This window comes from Camponotus vicinus, unplaced genomic scaffold (genome assembly GCF_025532165.1).
Source record: "Camponotus vicinus isolate PSW18456_S1 unplaced genomic scaffold, iyCamVici1.0 SCAF_10, whole genome shotgun sequence".
NCBI classification, from domain to species: domain Eukaryota; kingdom Metazoa; phylum Arthropoda; class Insecta; order Hymenoptera; family Formicidae; genus Camponotus; species Camponotus vicinus.
This window is the reverse complement of record NW_028141946.1, coordinates 4,346,454-4,370,854: the sequence shown is the minus strand read 5'-3', so window position 1 is coordinate 4,370,854 and position 24,401 is coordinate 4,346,454. Positions and strand designations below refer to the sequence as shown.

Genomic DNA, 24,401 nt, shown 5'->3' with positions numbered 1-24,401 from the left:
TTAAGAAATAAAAAATAGATTTTCCATTGAATTTCCTTGGAAATTTTTTTTATTCATGTAACCGATTATTAAACATTGCATACTCTACTCTGGTCCTTTTCTTATCGTAATGATGCATTTATATTCTGCTTTTATATTATTATACATACAAGGCAGTCATATGCGATAAATTACGAATATTTTTTCCATCGCGATATTATACAGAAAATCAATTAAACTTTGACTAGGATGAGGAATACGAGTCATGACTTAGTTTGAAATTACTATTTACCATTTTTTTCTATTAAATTTTGATAGAACAATTCTTGAGGGGACAAAAAAAGATAGATTGTTTTACATATTGTTGATATTCTTTAAGATTAAAGAAAGTTTCAGTTTGGTGTGCAATAAAAGGAAAAGAAACTTACAGGGAGAACTTTTACAAGAAATTTTTTTTATAAGCATTTCTTATATTGAAACGAAATATATTTGAGCACAACAGTTTCTTATTAGCTGCGAGAAAATGTATCGAGTTTATTATTAGTTACCATATTAAGCTCGTTATCACTTTTTAAATCATTATCAGCAACTATAATGTCTTGTCGCGTGTAAAATTCGTCAATCGCGAATTTGTTGGTCCGAGCGAACCTTTCTTGATGAAACTATTTAGCTTATAGCTCGTTGTGAGCTATTAACACGAGCCTTTCGAGCGGATGACTCTGTGATAATGAGAGGTGAATTGAAACTGGAAAATCAAATGTGCTAAATGCATATCAAAATTTTTTAAAACTTTTTTTAAACATTAATTAAGTCCATGTATCTGAGGGAAAGAAAAAAATATTTTATGTATTTCTTTATAGCAATTATAAGCTTTAAACAATTAACTCAGTTTTTTCAAAACAGAAAAATGTATATTTTAATTTTGCAAACGTTTTTGACGAGTTTTAAATGATTGTATTTTTTGGATAATCTATTTTATATGATGATATGTTTATAAATTTGTTATAATATTTATCAATTTAACACTCAACACGTTTGAGACTTTCCATTCACGGTCAGGAAACCGGCGATTCATTGTTTCTTTCCACACTCACAATGATTCCTTAAAGCAAAGTACAGATAATCCACGATTAATCCAGAGATAGCACTGATTCGATAGATCTATTTCTCAATGGTAATATCGGACCACCGAGATAACTCAATGGATTGCTGAAAGTCCGTTGGCCATCCGGCAAGAAGATGGTAGGCATATTGAAGAATATCGGATTGTCTGGTGCTAAAAGGAATATTTTTCTAATTAACCCTACTCGATTGAATAATTTCACTTGAAATTGTATTGTAAAATTGAAATCGAATTGAAATTTATTCAAAAATAGCTTTCTCTGGTCTTTTTAACGCTCTTTTTGCATTCTTCACAATCATTTCAAAAATTAAATTATACAATTTTTCATCTTTGAAATATAATGTATCAAAATATTATATATATGCATATATATCATTTTCATTATATTTTATTATGTGTTAAAATTTATTTAACATAATAAATTATAATAAAAATTATGTATGTATATATGTATGATTATCTTATACATTAAGATTATCTTATACATTAAGATTATGTATGTATATATGTATGATTATCTTATACATTAAGATAATTATATATTTATAATTATCTTAATTGAAATTAATAACAACAATTAATAATAATTGATAATTTATAAGAATTCTATTTCTTGGATTGTGTGCGAATCATAATTTATTGCATAATTTTGAAATTTTCTATAAGAGAGGCATTTTTTAAATTCATATTACTGACCTAAGCAGGGATTTCCTTGTGTTTTTAATTGTCGCCCAATGTCTCCGTTCGTAGATGCCTAAATAGATCGAAGATATATATTTAAAATCTCTCAATTTCTTACCATATGTGATCTCGCTATTTATCATATATAATGACAAAATTCATTTTAATCAATGTAAGTATGCAGCAAGCACGCTTAGACTTACTTTAAATAGGCTTTAACAATCAGTGGCTTAAAGCGTGCATGCGATGAAATGAATGTCTGTCGCGTGCCATGAACAAATCCATTTTCGATGTCATTGGAATTAATCATTTGTGCAGTACACGTACAATTCGTGACAAAGGCTTTATCGATGGCTTCGCAGAATATTCTATGGTTATCGTAAATTGATGATTTAATTTAGAAATATTTGCGCCGGTTGTAATTTACATTAAACATTGATTATATATACATATATATGTATATAATATTGATTTTCAAATTTCAATACTCTAAATAATGCGAATATGATTTTTATAATTATCTAAAATCACAACAAAACACATCGGTTTAATTCTCGATTTGCATTTCCAGAGACATTTAGAATCAAAGAGATTAAATAATCATATTAGAGAATCATATTAGAGAGAATTAATAATCATATTTTTCGGATACAATTCTATTTTCAATAAGTTTCTTTAATTGATATAAAAAATATCCAATTATTATTCATGTATTATCATATATATTAACATATATATGTACCATGCACATGCCTGATAGTAGGAGAAAAATATACAAAATGCTTATAGTAATGATTTATAAGTAAAATCAATCTGTCGAATTGTTTATCCATTCTCTGCTCAAGAGATTTCGTTGTGAGAAAAATCGGCGAATTGTGACAAGCTTAGCAGTGTGGGAGAGGCAGTATGAGATGATTGCAGCGATGCAACAAACTCGAGTCAATGAAAAAAATTGTATATTTTCTCTGTCATTTTATATATATAACATGCTATAAAATGTATATCTTTGTCATTTTTACGGGATAATATCTAGCTATATAATTATTTCAGAGGAATATAAATCTTTTTGTTATTTCGAATGGGATGCATCATCACGTTTATATCGTGCGTTCGAATACTCAACGCGTCTTTTTCGTACACCAATTATGCTATTATGAGCTGTCCACATACAATATTAAAATATTAAATTATTAAAAGAAACCTGCGATAATAAAAATGTAATATCTAGAAAGTGAAATCGTAAGATACAAAATAGTAATAACCAAATAATTATAAAATTTCGGTATAATACAATTTTTTTTGTACAACTTTCTCTCTTATCAATATTAACAAGAATTGATCTAGTTTAATCTAATTTTTATATCGAAATAATAGTTAAATTTTTGTTTCACATAGAATCATAAAGTAATCGCAGTGATATTAATATAGCGTTTGTTCGCACTTATAATAGCATCAGTCGGAAGCGTTTTTCTGTTAATTGCCAATGCAACTGGGGAAGCAGATGCGTAATATATTGAAAGTATATAATTAAATATTGTATCTCGCGATCGAGAAAAGGACGAGAGACTGTAGAGAGTAAGACAAGATGCTCTTTTCGAGTTCGTATGGATTATTTTCGACGTGCGTAAAAAAAAACCTCGTACCTCTAAAGTTCACACGGTGTTTTCGTTTCATCGGGTTTTAAAATTGAATCTAACGGTATAATGCTATCTTCGACACTCGTCCTGATAGACCAATCCCTGTGCTGAAAGTATGGCGACATATATTGAAGTCTGAGGAATTAGAAGGTCAGACTTTTGGATGATTCAATTTTTGCGATATGCTTTGTGCAGGCATTTTATCGCATGATTATTTTGATCGCCACCAAAAGCACACAAACGTCACAATCGCTTTGTACAATTGCGAAGCAGCGAAATCAAACTAAATAGGCTCACAGGTGTACACATAAAGCGAACTATACAAAAAAATTATTGTACATTTTATATTGAAAATAAATCTGTGTCCCAAAGTTTAAAAAAATTCATTTAAATTATTTAAAATAATTTTATCGATGAACAGTTCGTTTGGCGTACACCGTAGCCTTTATGATAATAATATAAATCTATAATATGTAAATTTTTTTAGTTAATTCCGATATAAAGATACCGTAAAAGTATTGATTTTTTAATGAATGATTTTAATTGATAAAATAATATTTTGCTTTTTAATATTTTTATCTTTTTTCTTTTAAATAAAACTACATTATTCGCACTCGACGATACGGATCCACGTCATCTTATCTCAAAATACTCGTTGTAAATTTATCTTTAATGTTTCTTTCAATATTATCATTAAATTTTACTATATGTATAGGCACTAGAATCTTAAAATATTTTACTCGAGCTAAATAAGAGTTCTTCCTATAGCTAATACTGGAAAAATACTGATAATGTGCTATATGTAATAAAAAACAAGTGCTCAACTACACACTAATTTTTAAGTACACTAACTTTTAAGTACATTATTCGAACGTCTTTCTCTCTCCGAATGTGGCTATTATGAGCCAAATTTTGGAAGAAACATATATAGAGACTTATGTAAAGAACTCATAAAATTAAGTAAATAAAAGACACAATTGTGTGTCACAGGAAATTAGTATGACTCTATACGAGACGTAAACAACACGTGATTATTTCAGTAGAAGCAATTTGCAGCATTGATCGATTATTATTTTTCATTATTGAAGACACGTGTTGCTGTACTATTTCACTTTCTATTCTTTTTTCAATGGATGAGATTGTGACTAACCGAGAGTGTGCTAGAGAATATCTCCAATTCACACAAGTTTCTCGTTTAAATAAAATATTAGATATTTTGAATCAGAAATCTCTATATAACAAGTGCCACATTTTAATAACATTCAACGCGATCTTGTTAATACTATATATTGCTAAATTATACTGTCCTAAAATTTAGATGTACACGCGATTGTCATTTAAAAAACGATCGCTCTACGCGATATTTACAATGATAAACGTGGGGATTATTTTGAACGTATTAATTATTGTCGTCAGTCGATTTAATTATTTGTCTTGAGTGCGATACGCGGCGTCGATGTAGCCTCTACCTCGAGACTGGAGACTCACTTCGTCACCGTCGATCAACTTCGCCGTGACCTTTTCGGGCCAAGCTCCTTCACGCAGTTTTCGAAACTTGATCGGTGCGTTGAGATCAAGACTCATCGGTCTCTTTGGCATCGTGATATTTTTCGTGGTATTATTTACTCTGGGTATTATACGTTCGGTTTTGATTTCATTTAAACCCGTCACGGAGAAGTTGGTCTCGAGGAGGGCCTGCGTGTCGTCTGGGTCCAATTCATCGGTCAAGGAACCTCTCCTTGCCGCCTTGTTTCTTACCGGCCTGACGAGGGGCTCGTTATCTTGATCATTATTCTCGTTCTTTTCCTGTTGTTCCGTGTCGTTTCCCTCTTGTTGTCGTTCCTGTGATTGATCTTTGTTCTTGTCCGTCCCTTGCTCTTGGACATCTTCTTCCTCCTCTTCTTCCTCTTCTTTCTCCTCACGTTCTTCCAGTTCAGGTTCTTCTCTTAGATCTTCCATTGACTATTGAAAAAAAATAGAATGTTTGATAATTTATTGAATTGCGGTGGTTTATGCTATGTTTTTGTTTGGCGTTGCGAAAAAAGCGCGAATTCGTGAGTATATGAAAGTATTTGAAAATTTAGACTGGAAGTGCTGATGAAAGCTTGCACAAGCATTATTGTTTTGAATAAATACTTGTACATTTCTCCGCGAGATAAGATTGTTATAAATAAATTTAGTGCAAATTGTGTTGCAGGATACTTTAAACAAAAAGCGATTTAGTTTTACTCTGCCCGTTCAATGTGAATGTGTAGAAATGCATTAAATAATGTGTATGAATATCTGCAACATATCTGCAACAGCGTCGAATTCAAAAAGTGCATGCAAAAGCCATTTTGCAAAGGCTGGTAAAGCTTAATATGCAATTCTTTATGAAAAAAAGAAAAAATCTTTACAAATGGGTTCGGTTTCGCAGGTTTAGTGATGATGCCTGTATTTACCCCTAGGAGCTCCTTTTTCTCTGGTTCTTCGTCTGCTGCAGCGAACAGAAAAGTAGAAATGTTAAATCTCAGTATATAGGACGAAAAAAATATTATATTATAAATATCATACATTATTATACACAATATTCAAAAATAAAGAATCTTCTCTTTCTTATGCAATGCTGACAGATATATCCTTCGAAAAATTTTATAAAAATTGAATATAAATTTTTGTTATCAGATTTACATAAGAAATCAACCATTCGATATACCACTCGATTATAATACCTTTTATGTGAACCTTCTTATCGTTTATCAAATCTTTGGGTTCCGTATTCGGCAGTGGTTTATATTCCTTGGCACCAGGTGCTTTCACGTGCGTGCCATTTGGCCTCTTATCGTCGTCCATCACGTTTTTGAAACCGACCGCTTTCACGCCGGTCGTGGTCACTAAGGATTCCGTATATTGTGGTGGCTGCCAACGCTGCGAACCGGAAGCTGCGGTCGCTGCCGCTCCTGAGGCCGCTCTGTGACGTCGTTGACGATCCTTGCGAGCACTTCGCCACACTTCGTAAATACACCCAGTCACCGCAGCCACAAAAACACAACACAGAGCTATGAAAATGTATGTTCCCGCACCTTGCTCTTCCTGAGTCGCGCTCGAATACTGCGACTTGTACGGTATTTTCTCGGGCGGATCCTCGACCCATTCTCGATCACGGCCCTTTAACAAGAAGTTTCGAAACTTGATGTATCCATTCTTTTTTTTGTATCAAATAATATTACGCTGATGAGAAGCTTAAAAAGATTTAATTAATTTACTAAAAAAAATAATAATTATATATTTAAAAAAATATTAATTATGAGTTATTAACAGGATTTTTGAAATGACCTTTAATCTTTTTTTTTCTTTTTTGGCATAAACCTTAAATCCTGTAATAATTTTACAATTTATCATCATTTAAAGATTATGAATTATTTTAAATTCAGACAAAAACTCGTATTAGATAATATGTAAAATTGATTATTATTTAATATTTTAATTTAATATTGTTTAATTTTCGAGTCGCTCACCACATTGGGCACGTTTCTGGGCGGTTCAAGACCACCAGGTTGAATATGAAAGACCGCGCATTGAGCGCTTCTAACACCAGCGGGTATCGTTGCCCGAACAGTCTCGCTAGCTTGCTTTGTAAAAAGCATATATTCTTCTAACGGTTTCATGCCGGGACCGCCGTTGATTGATATCACAACATCTATAAAAAAATCACAATTATAATTTGAAATTTGCAAATTATGGCTGGCTATATCTAACATAAATATATCTATACTTAAAAAATGTATTTCCGGTTAGATACACGGAGAAAATGTTACAATAGTAAGAATAGAATCAAAATTACAATATAATTTTTTGTAATCATGGAACATATTAACATATAAGGGAAATTATATTATGTTTTTATTCAATAATATTGTATATATATTGTATTTTATTTTATAAAGAAATGTTGAAAGGGAATTTAAATATTTTGATGTAAAATAAATGCATAATTTAAAATTGTTATAATAATAAATATCCTCATATTTCAGCTTTATAATAAATGTTGTAAAAATGAGTGTATTTTTCATGTAATTTATACTGTAAAATTTTCTCCGTATAAATGATAAAAACAAGTGCCGATAAACACGATTATCCATTAATAGATTCGACTTACTGCTGAGACAGCCGGTGTATCCTTTGTAAGCGGTAAATCGCGAATCGGTAGTGTTTAATCCACCAAGTTGAATCTCTGTTGCACCAGGAGTTTCGTCCTCATTTACTCGAGTACTTGATAGTCCCGGAAGTGGTGTCAATTGGGCGGATTCGCGGTCAATCTATAAATATACATATTATATTATAAATAGAAGTTAGTTTTCCTATGATACATAAAAATTTTTTTAGGATAAAACAAATTATAATAAATTATAACTTATTATATTAAATTATAAATTATTTTAGGATAAATTAAAATAAATTATAATAAATTATAACTCACCAAGAGAGTGGCGGTGTTGTTATCGCGAACATAATAAACGCTGTGACGTGCACCGTTCAGGAAATTTCGATCGTTCACACGCACTCCGTAAACCGCCGAGTCACCTCTGTCCTCTTCGAAAATAAGCTGCCCCTCAGACGTTAAAGCCACTAATAAATAGTAGGTTCTTCTGGAAAAAAGTTTGTCGAAAGATATCCAGAATTTTCCAGGCTTCAAAGTCAGAACAATTGAGTATATGGTACAAAGTAAATATTAAGATCGATATTTTACTTATTGTCGGTCTGCACCAGCAGCAACGCAGTAGTTCGCTGTCGTAGTTCGCTCGTCGAGAATGCCAATTGAACCTTCACCTGATTTACTTTGCCCTCCAGTTCAAATTCTCGTTGAAGTACACTTTCCCCGCTGAAATCAGCGCCCTTTTCTACACGAAAGATAATTTTTATGTGAAAACGTTGAATAAAATTCTCACGCTTTCTTTGACAGATCTCCATAAAAATAAATAATTTGTTTTTCCTATAAATATTATTTTAAAATTAATAATAATAGATTTTTATATTTTTAAAAAACAAATAATAATTTTCTAATTCTGAATTTTCTCCAAGTGCTGCGTCTACGAAATTTTGTAATTTGCAATTTTTTTAATTTTAAAACTCTTAAGATTCTAAATCTTTGTTTTAAATATTTTTGTTTAAACTCAAGCATGAATTATATTTCTTATTACATGATAAATAATAGAACTCACCATCAGCGCAATACTCGCCAAAGTAAGACGTCAACTCGCAATTGCAAGAAGACTCCTGTCTGTTGAAATCTTCTGTGCAGATTCCCAAATTTTTACAAGGCATTGCGTCGCACTTCATTTGACAATTTGGGAGAACGCCTTTGCTACCTTCATGATTTGCTTCGCTAGCTAAATTTGGCAAGTCGACCAGATATTTGCCAATCATGAGTCCTCGCAAACAACCGACGTAACCTTGAATTAAGGCACCTTCTTTTCCGACTCTGAGCAAGTTACCGGGATCAAAGCCTCCTAAATTTACCTAAATAAATTTTAAATTTATTATTTCTTATATATTTCATTTTTATATCTTTTCTTTTATTATACATATATTTAAAAATATTCTGAAAAGCCATTCTTTTGCATAATAATCATGATTTGTAATATAAGAAAATTAAAAATAAATAATATATTTTTCTAAATTTTATATTTTTTGATTTTTTGTATTATTTAGGACTTAAATTTCAACAAAAAATTAATTTAATTAATTAACTTTTTTAAAAATATTATAAATTATAAAAAATATTATATTTTTACTTGGAAATAATCGGTTGGAGGCGCTGGCGGCCGCTGCGGTGCTAAAACTTCTTTCTCCGGATTTGTCCATGGTTTATTCGAATATGTATCCAGAAGTATAGGTGCCGCATTCAATGTGACATTATATTCATTCACGTGCAGCGTAGTCCAGTTTTCGCCTCGAATAATAGCGATTTGCACAGAGATTCCTGTGTTGACGTCTAATAAAAATCGCGAGTTATTCTTTTTAAATTCTAATATATATTCCATTGAAATAAATTTGTATATTAGACTTTTAATTCATACTTGGATTTGATACGGTAATGTTCTTGATCTCATTGCCAGCGTTGAAAAGATAGACGATATTAGTGCCGTTCGAAATGTAAAGATGCACGAAGTTGTTTAAATGATCGTTCGCGTAAAGTATCAGAGAGTGTGTATCGTAAGTCCTTAAATTAATCAGAATATTCTCTTGTAGCATGCTCTTCAGCTGCAATTTCTCCTCATTATTGTCCGATCCGAAGTAGTTCTTCTTCAAGAACGCTCCAGGCGAAGTGAATGTAAGGGCTTTGTTATTAATGTCTGGAATTCAGGAATATTATTTTTAATGTTATTCAAAAAAATTAATGAGTTTATTTCCAAACAGTTTTAAAAATCTATATTTTAAAAAATATATAATCTTTACTTCATTTTTAAAATAAAACTCTCTAATAAATTTAAAACTGTTTGAAAAGAAATTTTTCTAATCCAATAAAATTGTGAGCTTACTTGTCTCGCAAAAAGCGCCTAAATGCGCCCATCGATTCTCGCATACACATTCGAAATTGCTCCACAGCTCGACGCATCTGGCACCGTTCTGACATTTATTAGGTTGACAGGAAGGCTTGCAATCCTTAATGATTTCCGATAGATGTACAGACATGTAACTATGGATATCTAATATCTCTCCGTTGACAACGAGACCGCGAAAGCAGCCGATGAGACCTTGTCGAACGGAAGAAGTTTTCAAATGCTCTCTAAAAATGTTGTTAAAGTGATAATTCGAATAAATGGAAATTAATTAATATAAAACGAAAATTGTACTTTTTCATCATAATAAATGACTTCATTGTTCGAAAATTAATTATTCAATTTGCGAAAATTACTCACGCGGTAGCACCACCGATGAACATTGATCCTTCAAAGGGCCCGAACTCTTCCTCGGGTAATAAATCCACCATTTGAAAGTCGGTGTTGATCATGAATCTTACATGATAGTCGTTATAGTCGATCCATATCTTTTGCCATTCGCCATTGTTGAGTTTGCGTTGGCTTTTTACTTCTAACTCGCGAATAGTGCCGGTGTTTAAGGTGAAATTGAACGTCAACCGATACTCGGATGTTAACGCGACCATGAAGGAAGGATAGTTATTCCGGATTGGCGGTTGATATAGAAGAATAGCTTTTTGACCCGTTGTTCGAAAGCTGAAGGCTATATCACCCTTTCTCCAACCCGGCACTTCGATGTACGATTGCGATGTCGTGAATGTTACCACGTATTTTTGTGTATCTAAAGATAGTTAATTAATCTGTTTGATCTGTTGTTGCTTCTAAAAATTGTCTGAAGCTCTTTGTGTGCAATGTTAGAAAAGCGAAATAGTTTATATTTAGCGAATTTTTTATAATTATTCAATCACATTAATATTTAATAATTTGTAAATAATTGGTTTAAAAAGTACCTTATTATTTAATTATATGTGAAGTGAAATTTTATTAATTAAATAGAAAACATATTTTCACATACTTGTCTCAACGCATTCTAATGGTCCTAAAGTGATACGTCCTTGAGCATCTTCCTCGAGATCTTTTTGTTGTAAGAATACCAGTCCTGTGATGCCTAAAGAATCAGGTGTTTCGTAGTATCCTTCATCTGATAGCCATTTTCCCGCATTTCCGGCGGATACGTCGCAATTACAGCTCAAGTTGGAGTTCACGCATGTTCTGTTCACTAAAGTAAAATTAATAAATAACATTCTTTGTGCGAGGTATGATTAAATTTGTAAATGCATATTTTTTTTAAATTTATTGCTATAAGTTGCATTAATGTTGACTTTACTTAAGAAAGTACTTACTTCCGCAAGGGCATGATCCGCGATTGACGTTTCCGATGTAATCGACAGTAGTGCCTTTCGAACCAAGGAACCACGTGGCACTGTGTAGCTCCAAGGGTGCCTTATAACAGTCATATTTTACGTATTGGCTGCAATAAAGCGAATGTGAGATTAGCTCTTGAAGCATCTCGGCGGTGAACTGCCTGTACTTGATATTGTAAGAAAAGTCGTTCTCGATGATAGATCTGACATCCACTTGGGAGGGTAAATTGTGTTCGACGATCGTCTTGGTTGAATCCTCGATCGATTGAAATTCGCATTTTACTGCAGCGGGCGGAAATCGGCCATTTCCATCAATGTCAATTTTGTAAACATCATCCTGAGTGAATCCCAATAGAGCCAATTCTTCACAGGTTTTTCTATATTGTGCTAAAAAGCGCAAATATTACGAAAACAAAATTTAAATAATAATATTAATATAACAATATAAATAATTACGGTATAAATGAAGTAAATTTTATATAGAAGAAAATTGCATATAAAATGTGTTTTTGAATATTTCAATTTATTTTTATGCATATGAAAATTGACATTATTGCATTAAGTTTCATTGTATGAATTAATTATTGCGAGCATAATCTCACCAAAATGACAGTTTTTCCCGATATATCCAGTATCTGTGCAATCACACGTGATCCTATCTTCTTTGACTGAGCATTTACCGCCATGTTCGCAAGTGTTTGGTCTCTTACACGGATCCACAAATTGACAATTGTCTAAAGCGACTTCTCCGATTACTCTCTCAGTGTTAATCACGTATCTAGGTTCGATTCTTTGATTATTCACTTGTATCTCGCGCATACATCCTACTAAACCTAAATTGCCAATTTAAAAATCTTATTATAATCATGTTAGTTTTATATATAATCTTTCAGATTTATCATAATTAAAAAGAAATTTACCCGCATTGCTTTTACTTCCTATAATACCACTTCCTATAATAACTTTATCACCCAATTCGAATGTCAAAGCAAAGAGTTTGCTCTGCTTATTTTTGTAATCGAGCAGGATGCTGAGCTCGCCTTTTGTGTAATTAAGTTCGACCGCGTGCCAAGAAGTATTGTAAGGCGGAAACTTTACCGAAGTTATCACCGTAATATTCTCCGTTATTACCGGTATCAATTGGAAACGAATTTCATCGTTTACTTGACGTAGCTACAAAAGAAAAAGAAAAAATATAAGTTATTATAATAGAAAATATAAAGAAAGGAAAAAAGAGCATTATATATATAATCATACCTCCCAGAAACCAGCACCGTGACTGCTCTTTATATCCCCCGATGCAACGACTGCGATTGGCTTTGAACTTTTGAAGTCAAAATTTAACTTCAGCGAATCAGTTCGTTCGACAGGCCACCAGATATGACTTTCCGCAAAAGGATACGTGATGGGGATAACTTCAACATCGGCTTCATAATATTCGGGTTCCAAGACGCCGATATAGTGTACCATAGGATTAGAGCGCTTCAGTTCATATATAATCGACTTATCGTTGAAGAACACATATTTCAAGGAACCTGAGAAAATATAAAATTATTGATTAAAATCATTGATTAAACAAGGCGAGATTCCATGATATTAGATGCAATAGTTTCTTACAGACCTGCAAAATTATTATGTGACAGAAGACCTTTCTTTTTGTGAAGCTCCGGACCGCCACCGATGTATATCTCCGGATCGATAATCATATTGTAATTTTCTCCCGGTACTTCTAGTACCTTCACCTCGTCGTCTAAGCTGACGAAGACGAGAGATCCATTATGGAATATAGTCAAATTGTTCCAATGGTCAGACGTAACGTAATCGCCTAACATAGTGGAGATTTTTGAATTGTGTCCGAAATCGAGTTCAACGTAGACCGATCCGTTTATAATGGAAGCTGCAATGTAATGCGGTGTGCCATCGATCTCACCGGAAGCATAAAACAAGGCAGAATCATCCCATTTTGTCTAAAAACAAATTTTGACAACATTGATACATTTATTCTTTTTAATATTTTTTAAGAATGTGATTATATTATATAAAAAAAAGGTAATTTTGTTTATTGCAAAGTTTGTGTATATCCCATCATTACATTTATCTAAAAAAATTTGTCAATACAAATTTGTAAATTAATAATTTATCAATCATATGTGGTGATATAGAAGATTGTTGAAAAAGTCTTGCTTTTTAACATTCACATAATTTTTTATTAGTTTTTATTAATCTTTATTATTCATTTTTATATTCATTTAAAAAAAAAAATAAAGGAGAAGAGTAAAAAATGAAAATTTGTTATTGATATTGTGATTATGATTTAAAAAATCATAATCATAATATCAATAACATTTAAGCTAATCTTTCTAGCTAATCTGAAGAGAGATTATTCAGTAATACTAATAGAATATTCAGGGACAATTTTCATTGTGTTTACACAATGGTTGCGATACAATTTGAGAAGTGGAACTCAACACTCTCTACAAGAATTTTCACTGTAAATTTTTCGTCATAGAAATTGATCCATGAGTAAAAAGCAGCTGTTCGTAAAAGTACAAAGTGTGATCCTCTCGACTCCATCAAAAAGATACGTCTCGCTATAATGAATCAATGAACCCATGACAAGGGAAAGGAAGGTCCTATTACAATAAGCACCCGTGGATAAAATACCTTAAAAGCGAGGCTGATCCTGTTGACAGACGAATGAACACGATCCTTCCAATCGTACACACGGAAAGATACGTACGAGGAACCTCTTAGCGTCAGTATCGTCGCAGCTGAAAAATGACGTTATATTTAGAACTCCATTAGGCTCATATTAAAATAGTCGAATCCTTTTAGACGCACACAAAGAACCAATTTTTTTCAATGGATAAATGTAGTGTATCTATCATTTCTATATAGATAATTGAATTCTTGTCTATGATAATAGCTTATTCTCTATAATTATAAAGACTTTCTTAAAATTATTATTTTTGTCCGTTTTTCTTCTTTATTTTTCATATTTTTGTAATGCTAACAAATTATTTGATGTATTAATTATTATAAAATGTTTTAAATATCAAATTAAAAAATTGAATAATTATTTATAGTTAAGAATATGTAAATATTAAAATTTAAATATTTTGTAAAAAATATTTATATTAAATTCAATTATACTTTACGTACTATATACATCGCAACGTTCGCCCTCGTACTTTGTTCCAAAACAATCGCATGTCAGACTATTGTAATGATTCACACATTGATCGGGGACGAAGCACAAGTTCTCTCGTGTCCTGCATCTAAGTTGAAATTTGAGATATAATCGCAGTATTGAACCGTCTCAATTGTCTTTTAGAAATTTTAAGGAAAGACATACTTATCTATACAGCCTTCCTTAACGTTCTCGTGCTTAGTCGCGATCAGCGGTCGAATAGGTAGCAAATCGCTGGCGGATTTTCCGGAACTCAAAACCATATCCCTGATGCAACCGACAAACGATTCTATTATATATTTCACTCCATGTAATCGTTCTTCGGAGCTCAATCCTATCAATATGAAGATAAAATATAAATAATAAAATAAATCGATAAAATATAAATAATAAATTAAATCGATAAAATATGAATAATAGCAATTTTTGTGATTTCGCAAAGTATTTCTTCACCTCCGATTAGAACGACTGAGGCCAAATCTTCGGATACCCCGTAATTAACAACACGTTCGAGAACTTTTAGAGTAGTCTCGGCCTTCTTATCATCGACTCTAGCGATTAATTTTGCTCCGTGCACATCGATTCTCACGAGAACGCTATGCCATTCGTCTCTGTTAAGACCTTCGCCGACAGTTAGGCTGGTCGATTGTTTGCCGAACACATGAACTACTTTCAATTGACCCTTTTCCACTATCACATAAAGTGCGTAAGGGTCGAGGCCTTCCGGTCGATTTTTGACGCTGTGATAAACTAGCAAACCGTGCGGAAGCTTGGTGCGAAACTTGAAGGATATCTCGCGGCATAATCTGTCGAAGCATATTATAAAAAATAACACATATATTATACATGTTATTTTATGTATTTTATTAAATATTATGTGTGTGTATAAGATATTGCAAATAATACATTAAATTAATAGAGAATAAGAATATTAAAAACATTATAATATATTTTGCTGCACGGATTGAAAAATACTGTTGAAGGTTCATAAATAATTAAGATTGCCACCTATTTACCTTAATTGAAAAGTTGTGATACCAGAACCGTCGAGCTGAATAAAAGTATTGCTTTGTGCAAACATGAATGTCTTCTCGTGGCCAGATTCCATGAAAGTTAATTCCTTTGGTAGAAAAATATGGGAAATAATTTTTCTAGTTTAGATGAAACGCATGAGATATTTATATGAGTTAACGATGGTTTTACCTTTCCTCGTTTGTGTTTCGGTACCGGTGGTTTCGTCGGTTTCGGAGGTCTAAAAGTCGGTCGTGGTGTACTAGAAGTCGTCGGGAGTGGACTACTTGTTGTTGTTGTACCACTCGTTGTAACAAATACACTACCTTTTGTCACGAGATAAGGCGGTAGGGTATCTTAAAAATAAATTATATTTTAATATATAATAAAATAAATAAAAATAAAAATTTCGATAAAAATTTTTCTAATTTTTGTTATGAATATTATCCTTACGTGTTTTTTTATGTAAGAAGTTCTTTTTTATGTAAAAAGTTTCATATTGAGATATGTTTAATTCATTTTAATTAAGACAGATATGGTAAATAATTTATAAAAACAATTTTTGTAATTTTGCAATTTTACATATCCATATAGACACACATATTTCACACACACACACACACACATATATATACACACACATATATCATTTACTTTTTTAGTTAATTTTCCAAATTGGATTTTTATTATATTTTAACATTTCGTCTAATTATTCTTTTTCTTTCTACATATTATTTCTACATATCTACTTTTATACTTTTTCTTAATGAATAAGTTTTCAAATAAATAGTAAGTTTTCAAGACTTACGATCAGCACCACCGACGCAGTAATAAAGGCACTCATCTTCCGAGTTATATCGATTATCATTTCCTTTGCAACCGCCGTAAGGAAACGTTCGACATTTCCCTTCGGTCTTATTGAAGTACCATTTATGGACAAACTGCGTGCAAGGCCCCTGGTCTATTTTGGCTAGACACCTGTCCGGCAGGACTTTTTTGATCGTAGTGAAATCTTCTGTTCCCTCTACCATATCTGTTTTTGGCGAATCCGTCTGGTTTGCCAAAATTTTTACTATTACATTGAGCAAGACAAGGATCCCGAGGATCCTCTTGTCGCAGTAGGTCATCGTTCTTCATTCGCTGAAAGAATAATTCAAAATTTCCATCCTAAAAACCTTTCCCATTTAATAAAATATATCAATAATATATAGCTTTTCTTTTATTTAAATTTAATTAGATCATTCTTGAATATTATTGCATTCTTAAAATATATATTTTTTCAATCTTTTATTTTTAGACAGATTTTAATTCTCATATAATATTGATAAAATATATATAATTAAATATATAATTAAATATATAATTAAATATATATAATTATATATATAATTATATATAATTAAATATATATTGAATCATTATACATATATAGATAAGTACACGTGCACTTATTAACAGTTCTCTAACCATAGTCTGTTAATGAATCACACATTGCTTCTAATTGTAATAACTCAATGAGCTGGTCTAACTAAATTTACAACATTGAATTTAAGAATATACGTTTCAGTCGCGTTTTATAATAGTATCGCATTTTTTCATGATATATAAAATAAACCACATAATCAACAGCATTTCACTTTATGTGCAAAATTCGAAATACTATAAAATTCAAGAATAAAGCTAATTAACTTCGAATTACACGAGTTTTTATCAAATCATTCTTCAGGGAATTTCTTTTTTTTAATGTAAAATCAAAATGTAATATGTAAAACGTGTTGCTTTGCTCGTGACGTTTTCTCTTCGCTTTAAGCACAATGCGATCGATTAAATCGGGAGCGGCACGGGCCGATTAGGATCAAGTCTGACGCGTTTTCATGCTCGAAAGCCTCTCGCTCGTCTCGTGCGCTTTAAAAGAACGCTTTTATGATTCAGGCCACGTGGACACCCACGCTCTCTCTTTCATAAGCTTAAAACTGCTCGTCCTTCCGGTGTGTTCTTGGTTAAGCCTACCTTAACACGAGCCCATAGATGCATTTTTGCGATTGCAGCTGCCAGATTTATGACTTCCCCTCGCGTCGCGACACTGATATCGCATCGGAAAACTCATATGAATGATGCAACGAGTAGTGCATTCCATGTGACCGGCTCTTAAGCTATCATTTCGATACGATCTTTCATTTTTCATCTCTTGAAAGAGGTATCGTCCATTTATATCTAAGTATCCGGAAGTCAAATATATATTTCGAATGGAACCCTTTCTATTTAATTGTAATGTGATATATCAAATCGTCTTCCTCTGATAATAAGACATAATATAAGCGCCGCGAGACGAAATAAAGCATCGACTAACGATGCCGTGTACTACATTACACGATGCATAATCTAATCGCAGACATCGACCATTTCCTCGAACACCCTCGCGAGAGGAGCATCGTAAGCTCTTACAATTATCTTTTTACGGGGTCAATTGAATTTGATTTAACAATAAGACAGAAAGATGACTCGCGTCACCCGATGATGAATCCCTGGTCGGTGTTTCCTTCTAATTTGTTTGTTCTTAATGAAGATTCTTCGGGAACGCTCTTTGTGTTTCACGAACGTGAACTACCTTCGCGAACCATCGCACTCTTTTTCTCGTTATCGTAATTTATGAAGCAAATAGTGCATCTACGACTCAAATTTTGATGCGCATCGAAGCGAGACGCATACGACAACCTTGAGAAATAACGAGCATTAAGGGAATTTAGCCTTGATTACATTGCATACGACGATACCAAGAATCCGGAAAAATGATTGTTCTCTTTATTTGCATATTTTGAGCGTAATATCGCGATGACCAATGCCGTTTTTCTCTCTCTCTTTCTCTTTCTCACGGTACAATGTTCGTTTCGCGCAACGCCCCAGTTAATTAGAAGATGTGTCTATCATAAGTCATCTGAAATTTCATGCCATGGCGAAGAATCTCACACTCGTAATTATGAAGATGCCACTGGTTCGAAATATTTGACTGCGCGTAATTCTCACAATTTCTTCTGTACAATAAAAAAATGCTCGAAAGTATCAATATTAATGTAAAATATTATAATTGATTGCTATGTATTATATCTCTTTAAAAATGCATAAAAATGTATATATCCAAATGATTGTAATGATGTATGCTTACATTTGTTGCATATAATTATAAATACTTTCGATATTATCAATGATAACATTAAAATTAATTTTTATAATTATCTTTTTTGATTATAATTTATATTATAATCTAGAGAATAAAAATTAATTTATCTTTTTACTTATAATTAAACAAATATGACAATTTTATATTAAAGAAATTATATATATTGAATAATATCAACATTCGTTCTTCATATTAAATATTTGCATCTTTAAATATCGAAAAAACAAAAAATGATAAGCAATTTGATATAAAGATTTTAAAAAATTCGATTTCATTTCAATTTGCGTAATTTTTTTTTCTTTTTCATGAGAAACATTCATATCAATGTGTCAATATAATGGATTAATAAAAGTATCCCAAAAAAGTATATTATTGAATCAATATTACTATAGTGATCTTGTTCACTAATACTGCTAGCACCATATTGACACACGCATATTGACACAAATTTGATATGTACATTGTACACATTGTATGTAAATCTACATATGTTCAATAATCTATCTTTCATTGTTAGCTCATTATAGTGTTTAATCGACCGTTTTATTACGAGTTTACGTAATATAATTATATTTGTATAATAATATTTGTTTGGAATGTATCATGCAATAATCATAAATTTGGCTTCTGTCGCGTGTGTGAATCAATTTTTTAAATTTAATAATAATATTATTTTATTTTATTGTAGTCTACATTATAAACTATAGATATAGACTATAATCATCTAAATATTTCAAGATTTAAAGGTTGCGCCGAACTAGTCTAAACTAGGAATTCTCTGGTTCACTAAATTTATTTTTCCAGTTTATATCAAACTATAATAAAAAAAAAAGAATTTAATTAAGTTAGCCTCAAAACTTGCGTTTGGGACAATGATTGTAAAGATGGAAGTCTCGAAAGATTTAGGGGATGTGTACGTCACGAAAAAAATTAATAATTAATCAGGATTAGTATTAATTCCTATTGTTGTTTAACGATATGATTCTAAAATTTCAAATTATTCAGAGATCGCATATAGTTTTAAGAAAAGAATGCATCGTTAATTAGATACATTCAGTTTATCGATACGACTATAGTCCTAGACCGTGATTTTTCATCGACCCTGGGACATTATCGTCTCGTCGGGATGATGCAAACACATCGTGACGAGGGAGGATGGAAGGGAAAGGAGGTATCTCCGTATTATCCGAGCTTTTTAGCGGTCTTTGCGCTGTGCTTACGAGTGCACGAATCTGCGTACCTTCGTGCGCCCGTGGTCCAGATGAGATCGCGGCTCGTACAGCCCGGATGTGACGTCAGAAGGCCCCTGCCGAGCCGAGTACCGTCCGACGGACGGCGAGTCAATTGTCTTCTTTCACACTGACACACTGGCCAAATCCCCGCATCGACACGGCCGCCGGTCACACGTATTCGCACGCGCACACACGCGTACACACACCGCACGCACAACGCACGCACTCGAGGTCCGCGCCTCCTCCACCGCCTTCTCCTCCTCCACCTCCTCCTCCTCCTCCTCCTCTTCCTCTTCGCGTCCTCTTCCTCCTCCGAACTCCTGCTACTGCTGCCGCTGCTGTTGCTTGTAGCAGCAAGTAGACACTAATTTATTAATGCCACTCCGACCACTATGCTCTCCGTTACTCATCACGGTTTATTGACTTTCATTGCGATCTCGTCTCGCGCGCCACGCTCTAACGTTTCTTCGCTCTTTTCCTCCCCATATGACGAGCCTTTTAAGTCGCAACCACTTGTTTCCTCTTCTTTTTCCGTACTCGCGAATGCCAGGAGCATGCGAACGACCGTCGATTATCCGTCAATCGATATCGATTGTCCTCTCCACGAAACGTTATTTTTTTTTACACATTCCTCGAATTCTCCCAAGGGGGATGTTTCTCTTCTATCTAAAAAAATGTGGTTTTTTTGAATGATTACCCGTCATCCTATGAAATAAATCGATATTGCATTAGCGAAATGGAGTAAGAATTAATTTGATTTCTCAGCGGAGGCAAAAGACCTTGGGTAGAAGATTTTATGAAAATAACGACAAAATATATATTGGAAATAGTTCTTCGATAATTTATAATAATTGTTATGCAAATATATAATATATGTGTATAACTTGTACTATTGATAAAAGAAATTATATGTTTTTCGCGAATTATATCGTATGCATTTTGGCGACTATATCGATATCTTGTAATTTATGTACATATATTATTTGATTTACACATACGTTTATGTTATGCTTGAACGCGAATACTGAATTTTATATAGTGAAATGTAGTGAGAGTATTTATTTATTTATTTTTTGTTTTATTTCTTTGATAATAGTAAATAGAAATTCTACAGAGCTTTATACGAATCTTTATACGGCTACCAGAATCGGAAGCTCTCTCTCTTTCTCTCTCTTTCATAGAGTGATTTTTTTGATAGAAGTAAACAAAATTTTTTAATAATAGAATTCTTACGTGAACCTTTCTTTTCCGGCGATTAATATTCACAGGGTGGTGTCGAGGTAGTGCGTACTTTCCGACGTGAGAAAGGGGTCGTTGAGTCGAATCGATAGGGTGGGTATTGTAACAAATAATAGAACATGGGTGTGCATTTATGAACGAAGCATGACGAGATATGTACTTGGCAGGCGACGAATTATTATCGAGGTATTTCGTTGTATTTCGTACTCTATTTTTTTGCGCAGATACGGTTTCTGAAACTGAGTTTGAAATTTTTTGGACCAACTCTTTGATTCTGCTCCATTCCGCGAGTATGCCTCTTACAAAAATATATTAAATACATTCGTTTGTAGGTTGGTAGAAGATCCTATTCATGTCGACGATCTCGCAACTTTTGCGACTCCTGATGTTCGCGGCGTAGCCTGTTTACCGGAGTCGTTCTCTTTCTTTCTTTGGTCGTCAGAAAATCGATATATCGAACAAAACCGACGACTGGGTCATCATAGAGTGTCCACATTTTTCGTTCGAAATAATGTCTCGCGAAAAGTATAAAGACGTTGCTTTGAACGCGTCGGAAATTACACTCAGGTTCGAATTTGTTCGTGATAAATAATTAACGGGATCTACCTAGAACGCTGCGTCGATGCACGTAAAACGAATTAAAAATGGATCGCGACGACAATCATTGTTAGGTAATACATCTGTTAGATAATACATGGACGGACAATGTAGTTAGTTCCACGGAGATAGACAGCGTTGATCTATAGGTTCTTTCTTTGAAAAGAATATTTCTCGTGTGTTAGTCACGCATGTAGTACAGTAAATGACTCATACCACGTGTCGAGCTCTCGTAATTCGCGGGCTTTTATACAGTCTGGGAAAGACGTTGTCATCGTCATTTTGTGACGCACGACGTCATTGTTTGGATAAAAATGACGATTTGTACGGAGGAAGTCGGTCGTGTAACTACGGAATAGGCTACATGAAAATCGTGGAAGGAATCGATTAATGGATGATGATAAAATTGATGATTCAGACACGTGACTTGTTGCCGAAACTCTCTCTTTGTGCTTTTTCTTTTCACAAAATTACCTGACTAGTCTTCCGATACATAACGCATTAATGATTAAGTCGAAAGCTATTTGAATAAAGATAATAAAGGAATGTAGAACATTATTGATATTATTAATCTTAAGTTAATTTTAATTTTAATTTTCATAAAATACTTTAAGTTTGTCAATGTTTGCTTTGATATCAGAAGATTAATAAAAAACTCATTTTATTTTTTGGTATTTCCCTTAAAGTAATATTCCAAATATTATATATTTTTTGTCAAAAATATTTTTTGAATAAATTTATTGAAGCTTTGAACATACATAAGAAAATTTAAAAAGTACAATAATAATTAAAATTTTAAAATGTAATTTATATAAATTACTAATCATTCCTAACTAAATTCTACACAATTTTTTGCGCACATTGCTAAAAAGATCTAATTTACAGCTGTTCGACAGCTGCTTTTGCAGTCATCGGTAAAGCACGTCGTTATCAAGAAAATGTCACCTACGTCTTGCAATCGACATGAGCACTTGAATTTTTTTTGCTAGATAAATAAAGGTGGACAGTTGAAACCAGATCGGTGATAATACGAAGTGTACAACAATTAGCATTACAAGAAAAGTACAAGACTCGGCATGATTGTTACGAGTGCCATAATAGTGTCACGTGAAATAGTAATTGCTTAACGAACTGCAAAATTCCTGCGCTTCTCTTGGCAAATCCTCTTTCATTATTCGTACGTTCTGATTTTTCATGCGAAAGCATTAAATTAATTGAATCGTTTTCTATTATTTTCTGATATCTCGATAAAAAAAATGTATATGTGAAAACATATTGTCTTTAAGATATTTCTTTTTTTTATATTTTACGAAAGAAGAGAATTTTCAACTTATAACATTAAATTCTAAAATTTGTGGAAGCGATTTATGAAGCGTTATTTATCACGATTTGATACTTTATCGCAGATTAAATAGTAATTAAGCTCATCTTTTTTTAAAGCTACGAGATTAATCTGTATGTATGCCAGTAATATTTCTCCTCTTTACAAAGTTGCGACGAATGATATATACATATACTTCCTTGTTACGAACGGGAAGCACGTGAGAAATCATGCAGTTTCGTAAACGAGGATGAGCTTCCTGCATTCTAAACTTACACGTTAAGGAAACTAGAACAGAATGATACGACCTCGTGCTTAAATCATTAATTAATTACATCGTTTATCCTTACCGACACAATTTGATCTCCTTGAAAATAATCGAGTCAAAAACTATGCACAAATTCATTCATCGTTTACAATCAATCTAGACTCGCGAGATGATTGATTGAGATCTTCGAGGATTCCGCGCACGCGGAAGACGCGTCTCTTAGCTCGACGAAGAGGAAGAAGTTCCGTTTCGATTCTAGTCGTTCTCCTCGGAGGCAGGAAGAGGCAATCGCGCGGGAAGACCGGTCTTCCGGTCGTCTCTTCGACAGCGGACGTGGACGGACTGAGCGTTGAATCCCGACGCGATAATCCCCTCGACGAGAGAGGATCCTCTCTTCTTTTTTGGGGGCTCCCTCTCTTCGCACTCTTTTCCACCCTCCGTTCCGCCGCTTCTTCGCCGCACGCGGCTCCTCAAGTACGCGGCGCGACGGAATCGCGCTCACGACTGGCACATCAACTTCATTCTCCCCATACGCTGGTCATACTACTAGACTTTTCCTCCACCCACACATTCAGGTGCGTATCATTCGAGGGTGTCGCGATAGTAGAAGCTCGTTAAGATCGCTCGTTAAGATCATTCGTTAAGATCGAATATATAATTTTCGTAGGAAAATTTTATCGAGGGGATCCCGAAAAAAGGATCCCAATCAAAAAAAAATTTTTAGAAATAATCCTTGTGTAATAAAGTTATGGGAGAATATTTTAGTTGTAATGTTAGTTTATTCATAATAATTATGAAACGTAATTTTAAGAATTTATCAATAATATAGAAAAATAATAGAAAAAAAAAATTAAATATAAATGTAATTTAGAGACAAAAAGTATAAAAGTATATGTATATTGATGATGTGTTATATAATTAAGATTTAATAAATTAAAATATTAATTTATTATTAATTATTTTACACATACATTTGAAAATCTGATATATGTAAAAAGTAATTTTAGATTTAATCCAAAGATTTAAAATATCAACATTACAATAAGAATGTCCAATTATG

General features: G+C 32.9%; 2 protein-coding genes across 11 annotated transcripts in view; one reads left to right on the top strand and one right to left on the bottom strand.

Moving 5' to 3' along the window:
- The window catches only part of Rhogef64c (Rho guanine nucleotide exchange factor at 64C), a 105,831-nt gene that overhangs the window by 110 nt on the left and 81,320 nt on the right, over positions 1–24,401 (top strand). The gene's annotated exons all lie outside the window — the stretch shown is intronic.
- Axo (axotactin) lies at positions 42–23,852 on the bottom strand. Of its 10 annotated transcripts, XR_014435322.1 has the most exons (30): positions 23,424–23,851; positions 19,925–20,582; positions 16,315–16,646; positions 15,699–15,862; positions 15,512–15,615; positions 14,949–15,301; positions 14,661–14,829; positions 14,468–14,583; positions 13,970–14,076; positions 12,927–13,272; positions 12,563–12,840; positions 12,226–12,478; positions 11,908–12,138; positions 11,285–11,692; positions 10,957–11,160; positions 10,323–10,722; positions 9,942–10,189; positions 9,480–9,755; positions 9,195–9,394; positions 8,622–8,919; positions 8,150–8,300; positions 7,880–8,048; positions 7,559–7,718; positions 6,918–7,099; positions 6,132–6,567; positions 5,817–5,896; positions 5,179–5,382; positions 3,427–3,527; positions 1,799–1,856; positions 1,177–1,255 (listed from the first exon to the last, which is right to left on the bottom strand). XR_014435322.1 is itself a non-coding variant. In XM_083079627.1 (29 exons), the coding sequence occupies exons 3-29, from the start codon at positions 16,631–16,633 to the stop codon at positions 1,110–1,112; spliced, it is 6,060 nt and encodes a 2,019-aa protein (XP_082935753.1). In that variant the 5' UTR covers positions 16,634–16,646; positions 19,925–20,582; positions 23,424–23,851; the 3' UTR covers positions 42–1,109. The 10 variants fall into 10 exon arrangements, 9 of the variants coding, with proteins under 9 accessions (XP_082935753.1, XP_082935754.1, XP_082935751.1 ...); XM_083079627.1 differs by lacking the exon at positions 3,427–3,527 and having other exon boundaries at positions 42–1,255; XM_083079628.1 differs by lacking the exons at positions 1,177–1,255; positions 1,799–1,856 and having other exon boundaries at positions 2,723–3,527.